General features: G+C 43.9%; 1 protein-coding gene across 1 annotated transcript in view; it reads right to left on the minus strand.

The window, feature by feature from the left end:
* Window positions 1-20,746, minus strand: part of ITGA9 (integrin subunit alpha 9) — a 371,922-nt gene that overhangs the window by 76,616 nt on the left and 274,560 nt on the right. Inside the window, exon 19 of the mRNA XM_007462694.1 lies at window positions 2,766-2,852. Coding sequence (XP_007462756.1) covers window positions 2,766-2,852 — 87 coding nt within the window. The remainder of the gene's footprint in view (window positions 1-2,765; window positions 2,853-20,746) is intronic.

The raw sequence follows: 20,746 nt of genomic DNA on the forward strand, positions 1-20,746 counted from the left end.
AAGAGTGTTGAAAAGGTAATAAATTTCTGTTAGAGTCAACGTGGTTTAGTGCTATGTCCATGTATCACCTAAAATCATCTCATGAGCCACCCAAAATCATCTCAGGTACTCCCAGTGGTGGGCACCCTGTGATTCGGGTAACACTGCTCCAAGCAAATGGTTTTCACCATATACACACTGGGCAAGTGTGGGAACCAGCAAGGACCCCTCGGGCAGGGCTTATAGAGCCAGGCCCTACCACAAACTATGTGATCTTGGCCAAGATACTCGATCTCTTTGCATTTCAATAAAAAAGAAGAGGGTGGACAAAATGATCCTTGAATTCCATCAAGTTCTGAGAGTCTATGACTTATTTAGTATCTAAATATTTGTTCCTTTATGACGTCATTTCGTTCCTTTATGACGAATTCTAGGCAATGGTCTAACTTTGCAACACTGTATTCTACTGAACTGAATGCTACCTGCAAGTAATGAACACTGGATCATGACATTGGACCATCAACTAGAGTGGATGCTGGACATCCCTTTCTAGACAGAAATTTCTGTTGCAGTGAGACCTGTCAGCTTACAGTGAGGGCGGGGCATGGAGATAGGACAGGAAACAGAGCTGGAGGACCCAAAGGAAGGGAAAGTCAAGGGTCTCATTGCAGCAGAGAGTCTGAACTGGCAGGAGATCTGAATTAAACCCTCTAAAGATCAAAGTGAGGTAAGAAGCAAAAGATTTGGGCACAAAGCCAAAATGAGAGCCAGAGGCCTGGGAGAACAGAAGGTCAGGGACCAGGCAGGCTGGTCATAAGAGACAGAAGCATACGGCCAGCGAAGTAAGCAGATAGTGTGGTCATGAGGCTTAGCAGATGGTCTTGGAGCCTGATGACCCACAGGGTCTGAGGGCAGGAGAGGACAAGCCGGGCTGTGGATAAAGGGAGCCCCATCCCTGCTGGGTCACTTCTGGGGCTTTCTCCAGGGACTCACCCCCAGAGCCCTGCCTCCAGGACCAGCCTTGCTACAGGCCCTCACTTCTGCATGTGGAGGAAGGCAGTGACATTACCAAGCTGGAAAAAAAATCCAACATCCAACATCCATACTTTGTTGGCTCTGTGACTATTTTGAGAGAGAATGAATTTTAACAAAATTTAAGGCCCCAGAAGTCAAGATTACTTTATTTTCATTGTATTCATTTATTCACTTTCTCTTTATGGGAAGTGATCCTGGATCCATCTGCAATAAGTTTTCCTTTTAAAATATCTTTAAAACTAGCAGGACGCACCTTAGGTTTGAGGGAAGGAGGCTGGATTTTACAACAAAATGTCTACTTTTTTTTTTTTTTCGGTACGCGGGCCTCTCACTGCTGTGGCCTCTCCCGTTGCGGAGCACAGGCTCCGGATGCGCAGGCTCAGCGGCCATGGCTCACGGGCCCAGCCGCTCCGCGGCATGCGGGATCTTCCCGGACGGGGGCATGAACCCGTGTCCCTGGCATCGGCAGGCAGACTCTCAACCACTGCGCCACCAGGGAAGCCCAAAATGGCTACTTTTAAAGTGTTTCAATTAAGTCTATTTCCTGTTGCTCAAAAGATTTCAATAAAATGTGTGTGTGTGTGTGTGTGCACGCGCGTGCATGTGCGTGCCATATTTTACTACAGGCAATGATGCCCAGCATTCAGGGTCCTCCTCCTGCATCCTCACCCTACCTGGAATCTCACAGGACTTGGCCCATATTCTGCCAGCTTTTCTGAGGGCAGCCACCACTTGGGGCTTCCCTTCTCCTGGGATGAATGTGGACAGAATGAGGATCAGAGCCAGAAAAAAGGCTGAGGAATCACAGATATAAGAGCCACCACAGTTTGGAGCAGGTACATTCAATGAGGCGGAGGGATTCAAGTGATTTGCTAAGAAATGAGCAAATCTTCCTTACTAGAACATTCTCACAACTGGTTTGCAAAACAGCTCCTATGTACTGAGACCAAAAAGCCTTAGAGATTAAAATGATCCAATTCTATGACATAGGCAGGATAAAAGGATTAAACTTTCTTTTTTTTTTTTTTAGGAAGGGAAAAAAGGTAGACGAATATAAAATTTCCTTCAAATCATAGCAGGGAAAACAGCTTCCATTTAAAAAGGCAGAACTGGTCTTTTAGAGTCTAGTTTTACCTCCAAAAATCACATCTTCTACGTCTTTGCATCTCTTTATAATGATGGCACATACTAGAATGTTCCATGAATCTCCGAATATGCTAAACCATATTATTGTTTGAGCTTAGAAAATTTGGCTCCTTATAAATACCAAAGTGACTGTACTTTCTTGTACTTTTCTGAAAAAATGAAGTGCAATACAATTATTTATATTTTAAGAGGTCTCTTCAAAAATCGTGAGTTCCCAGGGGGCGACAGCCAGGACCGTAGATCACTAGCCCAGACCACATCTTCTCCTATGTTGTCCCAGGGACTCAAAGTGGCATGGGATGTCCCAGAAAATAAAATGTTAAGAGGCCAACCAGATGGTGCTTGACAAAGTACAAAGGCCGTGGCATGTGTCTCACATCTGTGGTATGTCACATGGATCAAGGGGAAGGACCACATGTCCACGGCGCCCCGGAACAGACTTGGAGATGGCCATGGACAGGGCTGGCTGTGCCCAGGCAGGGCTTTGCTGACCACCCTGCTGCAGTGGGGTGTGGACAAAACCTCGGGAAGGCAGTTGCAGAATGAGTGGCTGGTGGGAAGGGCCGGGGGTGCTGTCAAGGAAGTGCCCCATCCCTGCCCCTTACCTTCGACTTCGACCTCATGAAAGGGAATCCCACACTACATTTGAGGAAGTCCGATTCCAGCAGTTCACAGGAAATGCCCATTTCCTCCTGAAAGACAAAAAGTACCAACAGATGGGCTGGCTGCACCAGGACAGGTGTGTGGAGGAGCCCCAGGGAGGCAAATCCAGGCTTCAGCAGACATGGTCCTGCTATAGGGAAGTTCTCAGACAACAGCCACTGTTGGCTGTGCTGGAATGAGGAGCCTCTGACAGGCCAAGTCCCCATCGTCCTCTGACTGCCCACTCGCCCCGCCACCACACTTGCCAGAGGTTCTCTGGGAAGACAGTGCAGAGGACAAAACCACTCTTCATTCTTTTTTTTTTTTTTATCATGTTTGTTATTGTATATCAGAGTTTCCCTAACTGTGTTCTGTAAAACATTAGTTCTGTGGGTATTACATTTTTAAAAAGGGTTTTGGGGTCAAAAAGTTTGGAAGATGTAGGGATAAAAACAGTTAAAAATGTGATTTTTTTTTTAAAGCAATTATTTTTTTGTATTTTTTTTTTTTTTTTTTTTTTTTTTTTTTTTTTATACAGCAGGTTCTTATTAGTAAGAACACTCTTCATTCTTAATCAACCCTTTGGCTCTGAATCCCAGTGCTCTCCTGGAGAAACGGGACAGCCCACACGTGAGCTGGATGCCTCCTTAGGTTTGCATTAAAAGGCATCCAAGTCGCCTTTCTGGCTCACACCCTAATCTTGCCTTTCAAAACCTTACTAGTTGAGGAAAAATAAACGCTAAGAAAATCACACCAAGGAAAACACAGGGATTCTTTCTACAGCATGAAGCAATGAGGGCTGAGCTGCACCCTCAGCAAGCCTTCCCAGGGTGGGGCTGGGTGCAAGGGCAAGGAGAGAGCTCCCAGCATAGCTGGCCTGGACTGGACTCTACAGACAGGCACAAGAAAACCAGGAAAGGGGCCGCGGGGAGCTGCCATCTTACCACCTGCACACATAGTTTACAACCAAAGTCAAAGAAAAGCAGGAGGCCCTTCATAACCCACAGGGCCTCTCCGAGTCACTGAGGCCAAATCAAGACTTCCGAGGGGAGACAGAATGTTTGCAGATTTGGGAAAAGGAGAAGGCACAGAACAGAACTAGCACTGGCTGAATGTCTAGAAGCTGGAGTGCTGGAGTTCAATGAGGTCATGTGACTTCCTCAAGGTCATTTTTTTTTTTTTGCGGTACGCCGGCCTCTCACTGTGTGACCTCTCCCGTTGTGGAGCACAGGCTCTGGACGCGCAGGCTCAGTGGCCATGGCTCACAGGCCTAGCCGCTCCGCGGCATGTGGGATCTTCCCGGACCGGACCATGAACCCATGTCCCCTGCATCAGCAGGGGGACTCTCAACCACTGCGCCACCAGGGAAGCCCCCAAGGTCATTCTCGACTGACTCTAAAACCTATCTCCTTCCCCTACCAAGGCCCTGATCTTCTCAAGGGCTTTGGCAACTCTGCAACACACAATGGCAGCCAAAAGGAACCAACCTGTGTGGATTCTGGCTCTGAAATGTCACCCATGCTCCCTCCTCCAATTTCCAAGACCTGCACCTCAGCCCAGACCCAAACTTCCAGGTAGATGGGTGAAATAAAAAAAGTTTAAGTTGTGTGTCTAATCAGAAAAAAAAAAAAAAATGCGAGCACTTACAACAACATACCTACTTAGTTACATGTTATACACATATACTATTACACTAATATATTATGAACATTATCAAACACAAAAAGTAGAAATGACAAAAACCAAATAACTCATCTGTGGGATTAGAAGTCAAGATAATAATTGGCGGGTGGCAAGTGGAAGGGAGTTCTCGGGGTGCTGGGGATGTTCTCAGGTGTGATCATTGTGAAAATTCACTGAGGTGGGCACCTAATGATTTGTGTACTTTTGTCTGTTTTCTAAACATCAATAAAACTTTATGTAGAAAATAGCAACAAAGCAACAGCAACACAAACAACCCGAAATACAAGGAAATAAAACATAGGAGATATATAAATATAAAAGGGAACTGTAGCTTATCTTTCAGCATCCAATCTAGATATCTAATGGGGATAATTGATCTCAGTGACTGTTAAGTTTTCTAACTGTTCTCCGTGACCTTAGTCAGCATCCCTCATGTGGGCTTGGGACCTCCTGCATTAAAATTGGTTTCGGAGCGTCTTAAAAATACAGATTCCCAGGCCACGCTCCAGTGGTCTGAGTATACTCTGAGATTGTGGGGGCTGAGATAAGCATTTTCAATTCATGGTACGTGATACAGTTAAGTGTTCCACTGTGCAATGCTTTGGGAGCCACTGCTATGAGTTTGCCTTTTTATTCGTCCATTCCACAGGCTGCTTGAGGAATCTTCTTAAAATGCCTCTCTCCATTATGAACATAATAAAGCTCAAAATCTTAACACTGGCATCCATTTGGCCCCTACCTCTCTGAGAACATATGTCACTATTCTACAAATATCCTTTTCTTGGTCTCATTTCCACACTTTCCACACTTTTGTCTAGTTGTTCCCACTGTCAGGAACACCTTTCCTCAGCCCTTCTTCCAAGGTTTCCTTCACCCATCTTGCCCCAAACACTCATGGGTGGTAGGTAAGTTTGCATATTTAATATGGGCATGGCACAGGATTTGGAATGGACCCTGAGCATCCATTGAGTGGCTGAGTCATCACATCACCTCCCACGATCAGCACTGAGGACACAGATCTGAATGACATTAGTCCCTGTCCTTGAAGAGCGCACAGCTTAGAAGAGGGACATCTTCCAACTGAGAAACAGACATTTACAGGGCAGTGTGAGGGGCTGCTCTTGGAATCTCGAGAACATGCAGCGGCAATCTGAATAAGGAAAACCAGTGAATAATTTCTCAAATACTGTCTCACGAACTGCATGGCCCAAAGATTGGTCCTAACGATTCACTGTTGGTGGCCTCTTGTCACCATCCTCTTCCTTATAATTCCTCACCCAAGAAGCAATGTCCACAATTGGCCCAAGTACAAGCTACTCTAAATCCTAGCTAACTGGCCTGTGGGCATTAGAGGCAGCGAGCTCAAGCCTAGGTGACCTTAACTCCCTGGGACAGTCTTGGTTTATGTCTGTCGTCCTGGTGTAATTACTCTCAAGAGCATCCCAGGATATACATAAATTATATTACTCAACCCAGTTCCAAAGCTCAATATCTCACTGGAAATCCCTTTCAAACCAGGACAGAGGTTTTCAATTTAAGTCAAAGGTCTATCCGTTCTCAAAGATTTATCACCCCGAAGACTTCTTCAGGTTTTACATGGATGTGAAGGACTCACTAGGCTTTAAAAATTTACTCTGGAACTTGAGGGGACCTCCGTTTACTCAGCTTTGATCTAAGACTGCTTCTGATTATCTGAGAACTGCTGAACTACCTTATTTGTGTTAATTCCAAAATGCGAGGAAATAACATTTAAACCAGCATTCATTGCATTATTCCACATCTCTCTTCCACCCTACTCAGTCTAATAGAAATGACAGAATTCCGGTTGGATCTTGGGGTGGGGGACAAGCAAAAAGAGTGAAAACCAAAGACATCTGTAGGAATGACAGCACTCAGTGTATGGTCATGACTCACGCGCTCCTGGACGCTGCGACAGGGAGGAATGTCATGGATCACCCTTCTGCGCCTGTCAGCACCAGAACAGCCCTCCCATGGGTATTTAAGTCCCCTTGACTGAAAGGCTTTAATTCCGTTTTCCACCCTTCACTGCTGCTATGAGGCAAAGAAGCCCCCAGAGCATGGGCTTCAGCAAACACTGTGACTGCTGGTGTGGACGGCGCAAGTACTGCACCCAGAACCCCTTTACTAGATGACTTCCAGTCCCTGGCTGAATGGGAGCTGCTTTGCCTGGGAGGTTATGACACCCTTCCTCTGCAGCCTATGATTGACATGGGTGCAAAAGGCCGCCCCTTTGCCTCAAGGTGAGACCAGCTGTGCTGTGCAACACATGTTCCAGAGCCCCCGTGGGATTAGGCTAAGAGCACATCCCTGCTTGCCTCTGTCTTCTGCCCCATTCTGTTCCCTTCACTCCCTTTCTCCCAAGAGCATTTCTGCAGTAAATCATTTGCCCAGGAATCCCCATCTCAGGTTCTTCTCCGGTGAACATGACCTCAGACAATACTCTTTACAGATGAGGCTGCTGTTACTGAGAGCTTCTGGAAAGTACTGGGCATTTGTTCCCAGGTGGGGAGAGGCAATGGGAGGGGAACCCTCACATGCTAACAAATGTTGTTCAAATCCATACTAACCCAAGGAAAAACTTTCTAACTACTGGTTATAAAGTCAGCATAGCTGCCCCCATCAGGGAGCACTTAATCTCAAAGCAGTATCAGCACCCCCTTTGCTCTGGTTTTAGATCCTGCCTGGGGCATAACCTTAAAAAACAGGGTCACTATGGAGCTAGGTACCACCCCCACCCACCTCCACCCCCACTCCATAGTCAGGCAGGCATCCTGTAGTCAAAGAAGTCTCAGGGAACCTTTAAAAGATGAATGTTGGGGTGATGTGGCTAAACTAGCTGTGCCCTGGCTTTAGACAGCATCAGGAATAGTGATCTAGTGGGGGGAGGGTGCTTTTTACCTCCACCAGGCACGTGGTACCCCACCAGGAGGTACATGGGAAAGATTCTAGGGACAAGGAAGGCTTCTCCGTGGCTCTGATTCCTTCTGTGCCTCAATCATTGCTTACACTGACTTTAGCTTGGAGAACTTACCTTCAGCACTGTTGCAAGACTTATGATTACCAGCTCTCAGCTGATGGGGAATGTGGACCAGTGAACAGACTGTCTACCCTTTGGCCCTGATTGCCAGACAGTGTAGAATCTGATTATCCAACTCATATGCAGTGCAAATCTACTAAAACCTGTTGCAAAGGTGCAGGCTTTCATGAAATCAATGAAAGTGATGCTCAGAAACTGCTCAAACCACTCAAAGCCTCTGATTAAGTCTGCATCTGGCAGAGTTAGATCAGTTAACAACTGTTGAAGAAGTCAAAATTATCCTTGGATGATAACACTTTAAGATGTTTGAGAAGATAAGGCTTTAAATTTAAAAAATCAAGAGAAGTGCTTGGGAAAAATGTACCATCATAAAAACGACCTTTCTGTGATTGTCCTAAAAAAAAAAAGGCAAAATATAAAGCAAAGAATGTTACCTTATAATAGGAATATTCACATCCAAAAGCTGCCTACCCAGGACTCAGTTACTTCTTCCTTTTCAGAAATTAATGCACTGCTATTTTAAAGATGCTAATAAAGCAAATAAACTTTTGCCTTAGGTCTAAGTATCCTTGACCATTATTATTACAAGAGCTGTTACGTGTAGAATAACATAAACTTATTTTCATAATCTTTAGTTTCATTTTTCAAGTAAAGTCCCAATCAAAACTTAAAGAAAAAATTTTAATATGAAATTCTGGACCCTATTTTAAGAAGATTCACAAAACTGGCCTTTTTCCCAGTCCCGCTTTTCCTTGGCTAGCAGACACATCCAATTCCATAAAATGCTATCAAGGTTTCTCCCCAGAGATTGAGTAATTCAGTTTAAATTTTCTATTTTTTTTTTTTTTTACTAAGACACATTACTCTCAGGATCAGAAAAATATCAATTAACATTTTTTTTTAGAACACAAGATGAAAGCCTACTTGGTTTCTGCACGTTCGTCTCTATATTCTCAGTACCGGGCATTCAGTAGCTCCCTAGTTTGCACTTAGTACTTAAACAAGCCTTGGCTCTTCGGGGATTCAGATGAAGGGACTTCAAGAGGCAGCTTATTTGCTGGTCTGCCTGGCATGGGAGATGCTTGCCTTGGCAAAGGTCCTCTCTTTTCCAGACATACCTCGGCTATCCTGGCCCTGGGAGCTTGGCCAGCGGAGCCAAGCTCCAACCCTGCGTGTAATATGCAGTGTGGCTGGCAGGAAGAAATCAGATCATGAAGCTAGTGAGCCTCCTTGGCCTTCAGGCTCCTTCTTCCCATTCACACAGCATTCGATTTTATTCTGGAGCCACACTTTCTCTGACCACCAACGCAGTACCCTGTGGAAGCAGCAAATCCGCAAATCTGGTCAGGGCTTAATGCTGGGCTCCAGAAGAGTGTGAAGTTTACCTTCCCGTTTGCTACTTCCTCCTGTGTTTGTCAAACTGAGATGACCCTTCATGCTCTACATCTGACTGAAGTTTGGTATTCATCTAAGACCCCCTTCCTTTCTTCCAGCCATGTGAGGTGTGACCCGTGAGCTGATAAGCTCTGTGTTAACTCAGTTAATAGAGAATTCAGGGAAATTCTGGAAGCACTTGATCCCAAATTCTCTAATTAACTGAGGAGTCAAAGGTGAGCAGGGGTTCTCAATAACCTGGCCCAGTGAGTTAATAGAAAGAGTTTACTCCCCGGAGATACTTTATTGGCCCCACTCAAGGATGAGTCACCCTGAGCCTCACCAGAAAAAACAGTGCTAATCCTAGAGGGGAATCCTTTGGGACAGGGCCCATGGAATTCCTCAGCATGCAGAAAAGCACACGGCTTGCAGCATAGAAAGTGCACAAGCTTTGGCATCGGTGTCCCAATTGATTTGCTCGGATATGTAACAGCTATGGGTCATCACACAAACAGGCTGGCCTTTCTACAAGCCTCCATTTTCTCACCTGAAAAATGAAGCCATAACACCTGCCTTATAGGACTGGGGCTGGCCTGACAGGGTGGATGGTTGTAAAGACGGAGTCCACAGATGGCCCCTACTCAGTAATAGCTTGTTACATGCCAGGTAGCTCCTCTTTTTATGCCCATTTTACAAGGAGGAAACTGGAACACAGAGAAGTTACAGCACTTGCCCAGGATTTCCCAGCTGCCAATTTAAGAATGGACCAGAGGGGGCCTGAGGCGGGGAACCCCAAACAAGGCACAGACAAGGTCCCCTCTTCCCCATCCCCCGAAGAACCCACAGAAACTGAGCCTGAGCAGGTGGGCAGCATAAACCCAATGAATGGAGCGTGTGGCCTTTAAGGAGCCTGGAGCACACAGGAAGCCAGGACAGATGCCAATCGTGGCTGATAGCCTGGCAAGGCTGGGGCACTGGTTTACAGGCCCTGCTGGATAGGGGCTGGCAACCAGCAGTCTGAGGGAATAGAGGTGATTACCGGCACACGTGGGGGTTCCAAGGCAAGTGCTACAAAGCAAGTGCCTTTTTAAACTTTTGTCTAAACCCCCATTTGGAAGTGAAGGCCCAGACTATTCTGGGTTTCTTCTTTCCAAGCTTAAAAAACTAAAGCAAGCAAGAGCTAGAGTCAAAACAAATGTTTGAGACAGATGGACCACGTAACTGTTAAAGCCAAAATCCCCTCCAAAGCTAAGGAGTGCTGAATTTGGAGCGTGCACTTTGAACAACCCTGTACCCATCACAGGCAGTGGGAAGTCAGCTGTCCCAGGAGGAGCAATTTTCTTATCAAAGTGGAGACAAGGGAGGCTCCTCCCAAACAGTCCTCTTGGCGCTACGGATGCTTTAAAATGAGTAAAAATCATATGGCATTTAAAAAAACCAACACAAATCAGAAATGACTTGAATAAGCTTATTCCTGTAACATGCTCCTCCTGTGCATTACATCAACCCCTAATCATGTATTTTCCCAACATGAAGACAAATAAAAACACTTCCCCAAATGCTGATGACTGCCCCCTTTGGGATGGCAGGAAAACAAACTAAAGAATCTAAACAAACAAATAAATAAAAATAAACCCACCATCCCAGCCCCCACCCACCACAGTGGGTGAGCAGACAAGCCTCTCAGGCTGGAGCTGTCCACCCTTTTTCATTTCTAGTAAGGAGCGATGGAGATCTCCTCCAACACTCAGTGCTAAGGCAACATTTCCAATTTGAATATTCCATTGGTCAGGCTGCTGCAGGTGGCCAGGCTTTAGCAAGACCAGCTGGGTGGCTGACAGAGCCTTGGTGCTCCAGCCGGGTGTCAGGCCCGTGTCTCTGAGGTGGGAGAGCCGAGCTCAGGACATAGGTCCACCAGAGATCTCCTGACCCCACATAATATCAAACAGTGAAAGCTCTCCCAGAGATCTCCATCTCAACGCTAAGACCCAGCTCCATTCAACAACCAGCAAGCTACAGTGCTGGACACCCTATACCAAACAACTAGCAAGACAGGAACACAACCCCACCCATTAGCAGAGAGGCGGCCTAAAATTATAGTAAGTTCACAGACACCCCAAAACACACCACTGGACGTGATCCTGCCCGCCAGAAAGACAAGATCCAGCCTCATCCACCAGAACACAGGCACCAGTCCCCTCCACCAGGAAGCCTACACAACCCACTGAACCAACCTTATCTACTGGGGGCAGACACCAAAAACAGTGGGAATTACGAACCTGCAGCCTGCAGAAAGAAGACCCCAAACACAGTAAGTTAAGCAAAATAAGGAGACAGAGAAGTACAGAGCAGATGAAGGAGCAAGGGAAAAACCCACCAGACCACACAAATGAAGGGGAAATAGGCAGTCTACCTGAAAAAGAATTCAGAATAATGATAGTAGAGAGGATCCCAAATCTTGGAAAGAGAATGGAGAAAATACAAGAAACATTTAACAAGAACCCAGAAGAACTAAAGAGCAAACAAACAATGATGAAAAACACAATAAATGAAATTACAAATTCTCCAAAAGGAATCAGTAGCAGAATAACTGAGGCAGAAGAACGTATAAGTGACCTGGAAGCTAAAATAGTGGAAATAACTACTGCAGAGCAGAATAAAGAAAAGAGAATGGAAAGAATTGAGGACAGTCTCAGAGACCTCTGGGACAACATTAAACACACCAACGTTCGAATTATAGGGGTCCCAGAAGAAGAAGAGAAAAAGAAAGGGACTGAGAAAATATCTGAAGAGATTACAGTTGAAAATTTCCTAATATGGGAAAGGAAATAGTTAATCAAGTCCAGGAAGGACAGAGAGTCCCATACAGGATAAATTCAAGGAGAAACACGCCAAGACACATATCGATCAAACTGTCAAAAATTCAATACAAAGAAAAAATATTAAAAGCAGCAACGGAAAAGCAACAAATAACACACAAGGGAATCCCCATAAGGTTAAGAGCTGACCTTTCAGCAGAAACTCTGCAAGCCAGAAGGGAGTGGCAGGACATATTTAAAGTGATGAAAGAGAAAAACCTACAACCAAGATTACTCTACCCATCAAGGATCTCATTCAGATTCGATGGAGAAATTAAAACCTTTACAGACAAGCAGAAGCTACGAGAATTCAGCACCACCAAACCAGCTTTACAACAATTCCTAAAGGAACTTCTCTAGGCAGGAAACACAAGAGAAGTAAAAGACCTACAATAACAAATCCAAAACAATTAAGTAAATGGTAACAGGAACATACATATCGATAACTACCTTAAATTTAAATGGATTAAATGCTCCAACCAAAAGACACAGACTGGCTGAATGGATACAAAAACAAGACCTGTATATATGCTGTCTACAGGAGACCCAGTTCAGACCTAGGGACACATACAGACTGAAAGTGAGGGGATGGAAAAAGTTGTTCAATGCAAATGGAAATCAAAAGAAAGCTGGAGTAGCAATTCTCATATCAGACAAAATAGACTTTAAAATAAAGACTATTACAAGAGACAAAGAAGGATACTACGTAATGATCAAGGGACCAATCCAAGAAGAAGATATAACAATTGTAAATATTTATGCACCCAACATAGGAGCACCTCAATACTTAAGGCAAATGCTAACAGCCATAAAAGGGGAAATCAACAGTAACACAATAAAAGTAGGGACTTTTAACACCCCACTTTCACAAATGGGCAGATAATCCAAAATGAAAATAAATAAGGAAACAAAAGCTTTAAGTGATACATTAAACAAGATGGATTTAATTAATATTTATAGGACATTCCATCCAAAAACAACAGAATACACTTTCTTCTCAAGTGCCCATGGAACATTCTGCAGATAGATCATATCTTGGGTCACAAATCAAGCCTTGGTAAATTTAAGAAAATGGACATCGTATCAAGTATCTTTTCCATCTACAACACTATGAGACTAGATATAATCACAGGAAAAAATCTGTAAAAAATACAAACACATGGAGGTTAAACAATATACTACTAAACAACCAAGAGGTTACTGAGAAAATCAAAAACTACCTAGAAAGAAATGACAAGGAAAATATGACAAACCAAAACCTACGGGATGCAGCAAAAGCAGTTCTAAGAGGGAAGTTTACAGCAATACAATCCTACCTCAAGAAACAAGAAACAACTCAAATAAACAACCTAACCTTACACCTAAAGCAATCAGAAAAAGAAGAACAAAAAACCCCAAAGTTATCAGAAGGAAAGAAATCATAAAGATGAGATCAGAAATAAATGAAAAAGAAATAAAGGAAACAATAGCTAAGATCAATAAAACTAAAAGCTGGTTCTTTGAGAAGATAAACAAAATTGATAAACTATCAGCCAGACTCATCAAGAAGAAAAGGGAGAAGACTCAAATCAACAGAATTAGAAATGAAAAAGGAGAAGCAAAACTGACACTGCAGAAATACAAAGGATCATGAAAGATTACTACCAGCAACTCTATGCCAATAAAATAGACAACCTGGAAGAAATGGACAAATTCTTAGAAAAGCACAACCTTCTGAGACTGAACCAGGGAGAAACAGAAAATATAAACAGACCAATCACAAGCACTGAAATTGAGACAGTGATTAAAAATCTTCCAACAAACAAAAGCCCAGGACCAGATGGCTTCACAGGTGAATTCTATCAAACATTTAGAGAAGAGCTAACACCTATCCTTCTCAAACTCTTCCAAAATACAGCAGAGGGAGGAACACTCCCAAACTCATTCTACGAGGCCACCATCACCCTGATACCAAAACCAGACAAAGATGCCACAAAAAAAAAACTACAGGCCAATATCACTGATGATCACAGATGTAAAAGTCCTCAACAAAATACTAGCAAACAGAATCCAAAAGCACATTTAAAGGGTCATACACCATGATCAAGTGGGATTTATCCCAGGAATGCAAGGATTCCCCAATATATGCAAATCAATCAATGTGATAAACTATATTAACAAATTGAAGGAGAAAAACCATATGATCATCTCAGTAGACGCAGAGAAAGCTTTGACAAAATTCAACACCCATTTATGATAAAAACACTCCAGAAAATTGGCATAGAGGGAACCTACCTCAGCATAATAAAGGCCATATACAACAAACCCACAGACAACATCGTTCTCAATGGTGAAAAACTGAAACCATTTCCACTAAGATCAGGAACAAGACAAGGCTGCCCACTCTCACCACTATTATTCAACACAGTTTTGGAAGTTTTAGCCACAGCAATCAGAGAAGAAAAAGAAATAAAAAGAATCCAAATTGGAAAAGAAGAAGTAAAACCGTCACTGTTTGCAGATGACATGATACTAGACATAGAGAATCCTAAAGATGCCACCAGAAAACTACTAGAGCTAATCAATGAATTTGGTAAAGTAGCAGGATACAAAATTAATGCACAGAAATCTCTGGCATTCCTATATACTAATGATGAAAAATCTGAAAGTGAAATCATGAAAACACCCCTGTTTACCATTGCAACACAAAGAATAAAATATCTAGGAATAAACCTACCTAAGGAGACAAAAGACCTGTATGCAGAAAACTGTAAGACACTGATGAAAGAAATTAAAGATGATACAAACAGATGGAGAGATATACCATGTTCTTGGATTGGAAGAATCAACATTGTGAAAATGACTATACTGCCCAAAGCAATCTACAGATTCAGTGCAATCACTACCAAACCACCAATGGCATTTTTCTCAGAACTAGGAAAAAAAATTTCACAATTGGTATGGAAACACAAAAGACCCCGAATAGCCAAATCAATCTTGAGAAAGAAAAATGGAGCTGGAGGAATCAGGCTCCCTGACTTCAGACTATACTACAAAGCTACAGTAATCAAGCCACTATGGTACTGGCACAATAACAGAAATATAGATCAATGGAACAGGATAGAAAGCCCAGAGATAAACCCACACACATATGGTCACCTTATCTTTGATAAAGGAGGCAAGAATATACAATGGAGAAAAGACAGCCTCTTCAATAAGTGGTGCTGGGAAAACTGGACAGCTACACGTAAAAGAGTGAAATTAGAACACTCCCTAACACCATATACAAAAGTAAACGCAAAATGGATTAGAGACCTAAATGTAAGGCCAGACACTATAAAACTCTTAGAGGAACAGAGTTCATAGGCAGAACACTCTATGACATACATCACAGCAAGAACCTTTTTGACCAACCTCCTAGAGAAATGGAAATAAAAACAACAATAAACAAATGGGACCTAATGAAACTTAAAACGTTTTTCACAGCAAAGGAAACCATAAACAAGACGAAAAGACAACCCTCAGATTGGGGGAAAATATTTGCAAACAAAGCAACTGACAAAGGATTAATTTCCAAAATATGCAGGCAGCTCATGCAGCTCAATATCAAAAAAAAAAAAACAACCCAATCCAAAAATGGGCAGAGATCTAAATAGACATTTCTCCAAAGAAGATATACAGATTGCCAATAAACACATGAAAGGATGCTCAACATCACTAATCATTAGAGAAATGCAAATCAAAACCACAATGAGTTATCACCTCACACCAGTCAGAATGGCCATCATCAAAAAATCTACATACAGTAAACACTGGAGAGGGTGTGGAGAAAAGGGAACCCTCTTGCACTGTTGGTGGGAATGTAAATTGATACAGCCACTATGGAAAAAAGTACGGAGGTTCCTTAAAAAACTAAAAATAGAACTACCATATGACCCGGCAATCCCACTCCTGGGCATATACCCTGAGAAAAACATAATTCAAAAAGAGTCATGTACCACAATGTTCACTGCAGTTCTATTTACAATAGCCAGTACATGGAAGCAACCTAAGTGTCCATCGACAGATGACTGGATAAAGAAGATGTGGTACATATATATAATGGAATATTACTCAGTCATAAAAAGGAACAAAACTAACTTATCTGTAGTGAGGTGGATGGACCCAGAGACTGTCATACAGAGTGAAGTAAGTCAGAAAGAGAAAAACAAATACCGTATGCTAACACATATATATGGAATCTAAAAAAAAAAAAAAAAAAAAAGGTTCTGAAAAACCTAGGGGCAGGACAGGAATAACGATGGCGATGTAGAGAATGGACTTGAGGACACGGGGAGGGGGAAGGGTAAGCTGGGGCAAAGTGGGAGAGTGGCATGGACTTACATACACTACCAAATGTAAAACAGATAGCTAGTGGGAAGCAGCCACGTAGCACAGGGAGATCAGCTCGTGCTTTGTGACCACCTAGAGGGGTGGGATAGGGAGGGTGGGAGGGAGACGCAAGAGGGAGGAGATATGGGGATATATGTTTATGTATAACTGATTCACTTTGTTATACAGCAGAAACTAACACACCATTGTAAAGCAGTTATACTCCAATAAAGATGTTAAAATCAATCAATCAATCAATCAATCAATCCACCAGCTCTAACTGAAAAGCCCAAAGTGAAAAGACCAGTAAGTTGTGTCTTCTAAGGTTTAAGAAGTAATCAAAGTATTTGATTTTCATCCAGGTAGTTTTTCCTCCTGTTACACAGAGGCAAATGACTTATTCTTAGATTTTTTTAAACTATTAATTAATTTATTAATTTTTGGCTGCATTGGGTCTTCATTGCAACGCACAGGCTTTCTCTAGTTGCAGCCAGCAGAGGGCCACTCCTCGTTGTGGTGCATGGGCTTCTCACTGAGGTGGCTTCTCTTGTTGCAGAGCATGGGCTCTAGGTGCGCGGGCTTCAGTAGTTGTGGCACGTGGGCTTAGTTGCGCCGCAGCTTGTGGGATCTTCCCAGACCAGGGATTGAACCCATGTCCCCTGCATTGGCAGGTGGATTCTTAACCACTGCACCACCAGGGATATCCCTATTCTTAGATTTTTAAACAGTGGCTTCTATTCTTAGATTTAAAACAAAAGTATTTCCCAGAGCCTGCAAATTCTTGATCAACATACTAGAATTCAAAGTTGAATTCCATCTCATGAATCAAATTATTTTGATTTTCTATCATTTTTTCCTTTGCCCTACAGGCTGGATGAAAACTCTACAAGGTGGCGACCTCTCCTGAAATGATCAGAAGGAGTTTAACATCATGGCATAAAAACAATTTATGAGTGGTGTTTGGATGAAAAGGTTTTGTAGGAGTCAAGTGTATGAGGAGTACTTATTTAAAAGCCTGGCCAGGAATCTTGATATTAGAAACGTACTTACAGTGATGAGTTCCATCCCACCTACCAGCCCACTTATACCCCGCAGCCTTAGAACTCATTTGTGAAGGACCCTGCTGCTAAGGGCCTTGCTACTCAGTGTGGTCCTTGGACCAGCAGCATCAGCATCACGTGGGAGCTTGTTAGAAACACAGATTCTCAGGTCCCACACAGACCTGCTGAGTTAGAATCTGTATTTTAAGCAGATCTCCAGGTAACCTCTGTGCACATGACCATCTGAGAAGCCCTGCTCCACATCACTGACCCACCCACTCAGGAAACATATGATGTTGACCCATGGAGACCAACTTCCTGTACTCTCTGCCCTCCAGAAAAACATATACACAGCCGATGCATTTGAGGGCTCCTGTCTAAGTGAGGACACACTTTTCTGGAGCTGGAGATCCACCCATTAACATGCCCCATGGTCTGGATCCCCACCAAAGCAGACTCTGGGACACGGACTGGGGTTTGAGTAGTTTGGGAGGTGACCTTAGGTGCTCCCTGAAGGAGTGGGGATGAGAAAGCTGGGTCACTTCTCCGCCAACACCTGCCTCTCCTTGGTTGAGAGTTGTTCCAGGGATATCGAACTTCCCTTGGCCACAGATGAAGAGACAGGGTCTGAGAGAGGACCCTTCCCCAGCACAGCACCCTGGAGTGCTCTGTGGGCTCACACAGTCCTGTTTCAGTGGCCATCTGCTTACTAATCTCTCCCCGCAGGTTGGAATGTCCACTTTACTACTTCTCTACACAGCTCAGGACTATCCTTTCTCTTTCCTAGCTGCCACAATAGATCAGCTCCAATCTCCTCCCACCTAGGCCAGTGTAAAACAGCTTCTCTGTGGATGCTCTGCTCTCAGCTGTCCCCAATCTGGTCTACAAGCTGCCCCAGGTGAATCTGAACACACTACTCTGTGCACTTCTGCCCCAAAGCCTTCAAAGGTTATTAACAGCCACACTTGTCACTGCTTCCTAAATGGGGTGTGCACTGGAACCACCTGGGAGCCAGAGATACCATGCACAGCTGTGCACACTGTTCACTGCACAAGAGACCTGGCTGAGGTGGGGAAGGGGCTGAAACCCACCCCATGCTGCTCTCCCCAAGCCCTGTACCCTGGCAAGAGGCTGTGGCCCACCAGAGGGGGCACTTCTCTGCAACTTGTAAAATGGTGCTAGACAGACTGTGATGATTTTGTGGAAAGCTTTGTAAAAAAGAGCCCCGTGGAAGCCCCACTGAATCAAAGCACACAGCATGGGCCAGCATTTGCTGAAAGCTCCCTGGGTGCTTCCAACACACACCCAAGCTAAGAACCCTCAAAAGTTAGGTTACGTTAAAATCCTTGTTAAAGATGGCGGCAAACAAATCCTTGTTAAAGATGGTGGCACAGTGGTTAAGAATCCGCCTGCCAATGCAGGGGATGTGGGTTTGAGCCCTGGTCCGGGAAGATCCCACATGTTGTGGAGCAACTAAGCCTGTGCGCCACAACTACTGAGCCTGCGCTCTAGAGCCTGCAAGTCACAACTACTGCGCCCGCGAGCCTAGAGCCTGTGCTCTGCAACAAGACAAGCCACTGCAATGAGAACCCTGCACACCGCAATGAAGAGTAGCCCTCATTCACTGCAACTAAAGAAAGGCTGTGTGCAGCAACGAAGACCCAATGCAGCCAAAAATTAAAAAATAAATTAAAAGAAAAAAAAAGATGCAGATTGCTGAGCCCACCCTCAAGAGTGGGATGCTTTAGAGCAGAAGCAGGGTCAGGAAATCTAGATTTTGAATCTGAGGCAAACTTTCTATAAGAGCCTTTGAAACCCTGGCCCCAAGGGCTAGCCATTTTGGAGGTTAAAAGATGGAGACCCAGGGCTTCCCTGGTGGCGCAGTGGTTGAGAGTCCACCTGCCGATGCAGGGGACACGGGTTCGTGCCCCGGTCCGGGAGGATTCCACATGCCGTGGAGCGGTTGGGCCCATGGGCCATGGCCGCTGAGCCTGTGCGTCTGGAGCCTGTGCTCTGCAACAGGAGAGGCCACAACAGTGAGAGGCCCGCGTACCGCAAAAAAAAAAAAAAAAAAAAAAAAAAGAGATGGAGACCGAGACAGAAGGGAAAAAAGTGCTTTCCCTGGGGTTCAAACCATGGTGAGGGCAGAATATCTTTTATTATGGCCCTTCCTGCCTACAGGTCCTCAGACTGGAGCCCTTCCCACCATGCCCCCAGGGCAGTGACCCAGAGAGATGATGTCTACAGAGACCAAGACCAGCTCCCACACGGGTGCCCATCCCCTGAGGCCCTGGAGGAAGCCCATCCATCCACTCAACAAGTGTTTCTTATTTTGTCTCAAATGGGAAACAGCTTCTGTAGAATAATTCTTATGCATGAGACACGTATGTTTTCTGTTACGTCTTACATTCCTTTGTTCACGCCCTCGCTTAATAATTATTTTTTAAGCAGCCTCGATGTCCTGCATTGGATAACATGCCTTTATAATACAGTCCTTGCTGTCTCCAAGGGATGCTCCCAGCCTGCGAGGAGGGAGAAGGACCAAGCTGTTTGAGGGAAGACTCCTGTGATGAGTGTTTGGGTGCACTCAAACACTGGGTCATGTGCACTCACAGGGATAAAACTGGTCTCTCCTGACAAGAGAATCTTCACTCTCCGCAACCTCATTGCCATTAGTCCTATTTCACTATTATTACATACTTTCATTATTGTTACTCATTATTATTACCACTGCTTTACCTTTCCCTTTAATTAACTAAAAACCTCTACCAGTTCTTAAATTTTTATTTATTTATTTTTTTGGCTGCACCGCATGGCTTGTGGGATCTTAGCTGCCTGACCAGGGATTGAATCTGCACCCTTGGCAGTGAAACCATGGAGTCCTAACCACTTGACCACCAGAGAATTCCCTACAAGTTCTTTAATTTATGGAATTCAAGACCTGACAGAGTGATTTCCAGACAGTCCCATCAGTGCTGACTTCAGTGGGAAAATTTAGTTCATCATGTGAACACATGGGTCAAAAGCTATTATGACAATAGTCAAAAATACCCTTCATAAAACAGCAAGAGCCAGCTGAGAGTCCTCTTGTTCAGAACTGTTATCTACATTCTATGAAGCCACCATCAACCCTGATACCAAAACCAGACAAAGACACTACCAAAAAAAGAAAATTACAGGACAATATCTTTGATGAATATAGATGCAAAAATTCTCAACAAAATATTAGCAAACCAAATCCAACAACACATAAAAAACATCATAACCACAACCAAGTTGGATTCATGCCAGGGTCACAAGGATGGTTCAACATGTGCAAATCAATCAATGTGATACACCATATCAACAAAAGAAAAGACAAAAACCACATGATCATCTCAATAGATGCAGAAAAAGCATTTGATAAAATTCAACATCCATTCATGATAAAAACCCTGAAGAAAGTGGGTATAGAGGGAACACATCTCAACATAATAAAAGCTATTTATGACAAACCCCCAGCCAATATAATACTCAACAGTGAAAAGCTGAAAGCCAGGCTTCCCTGGTGGCACAGTGGTTGAGAGTCCGCCTGCCGATGC

This window comes from Lipotes vexillifer, unplaced genomic scaffold (genome assembly GCF_000442215.2).
Source record: "Lipotes vexillifer unplaced genomic scaffold, Lipotes_vexillifer_v1.1 scaffold539, whole genome shotgun sequence".
In the NCBI taxonomy this organism is placed as follows: Eukaryota; Metazoa; Chordata; class Mammalia; order Artiodactyla; family Lipotidae; genus Lipotes; species Lipotes vexillifer.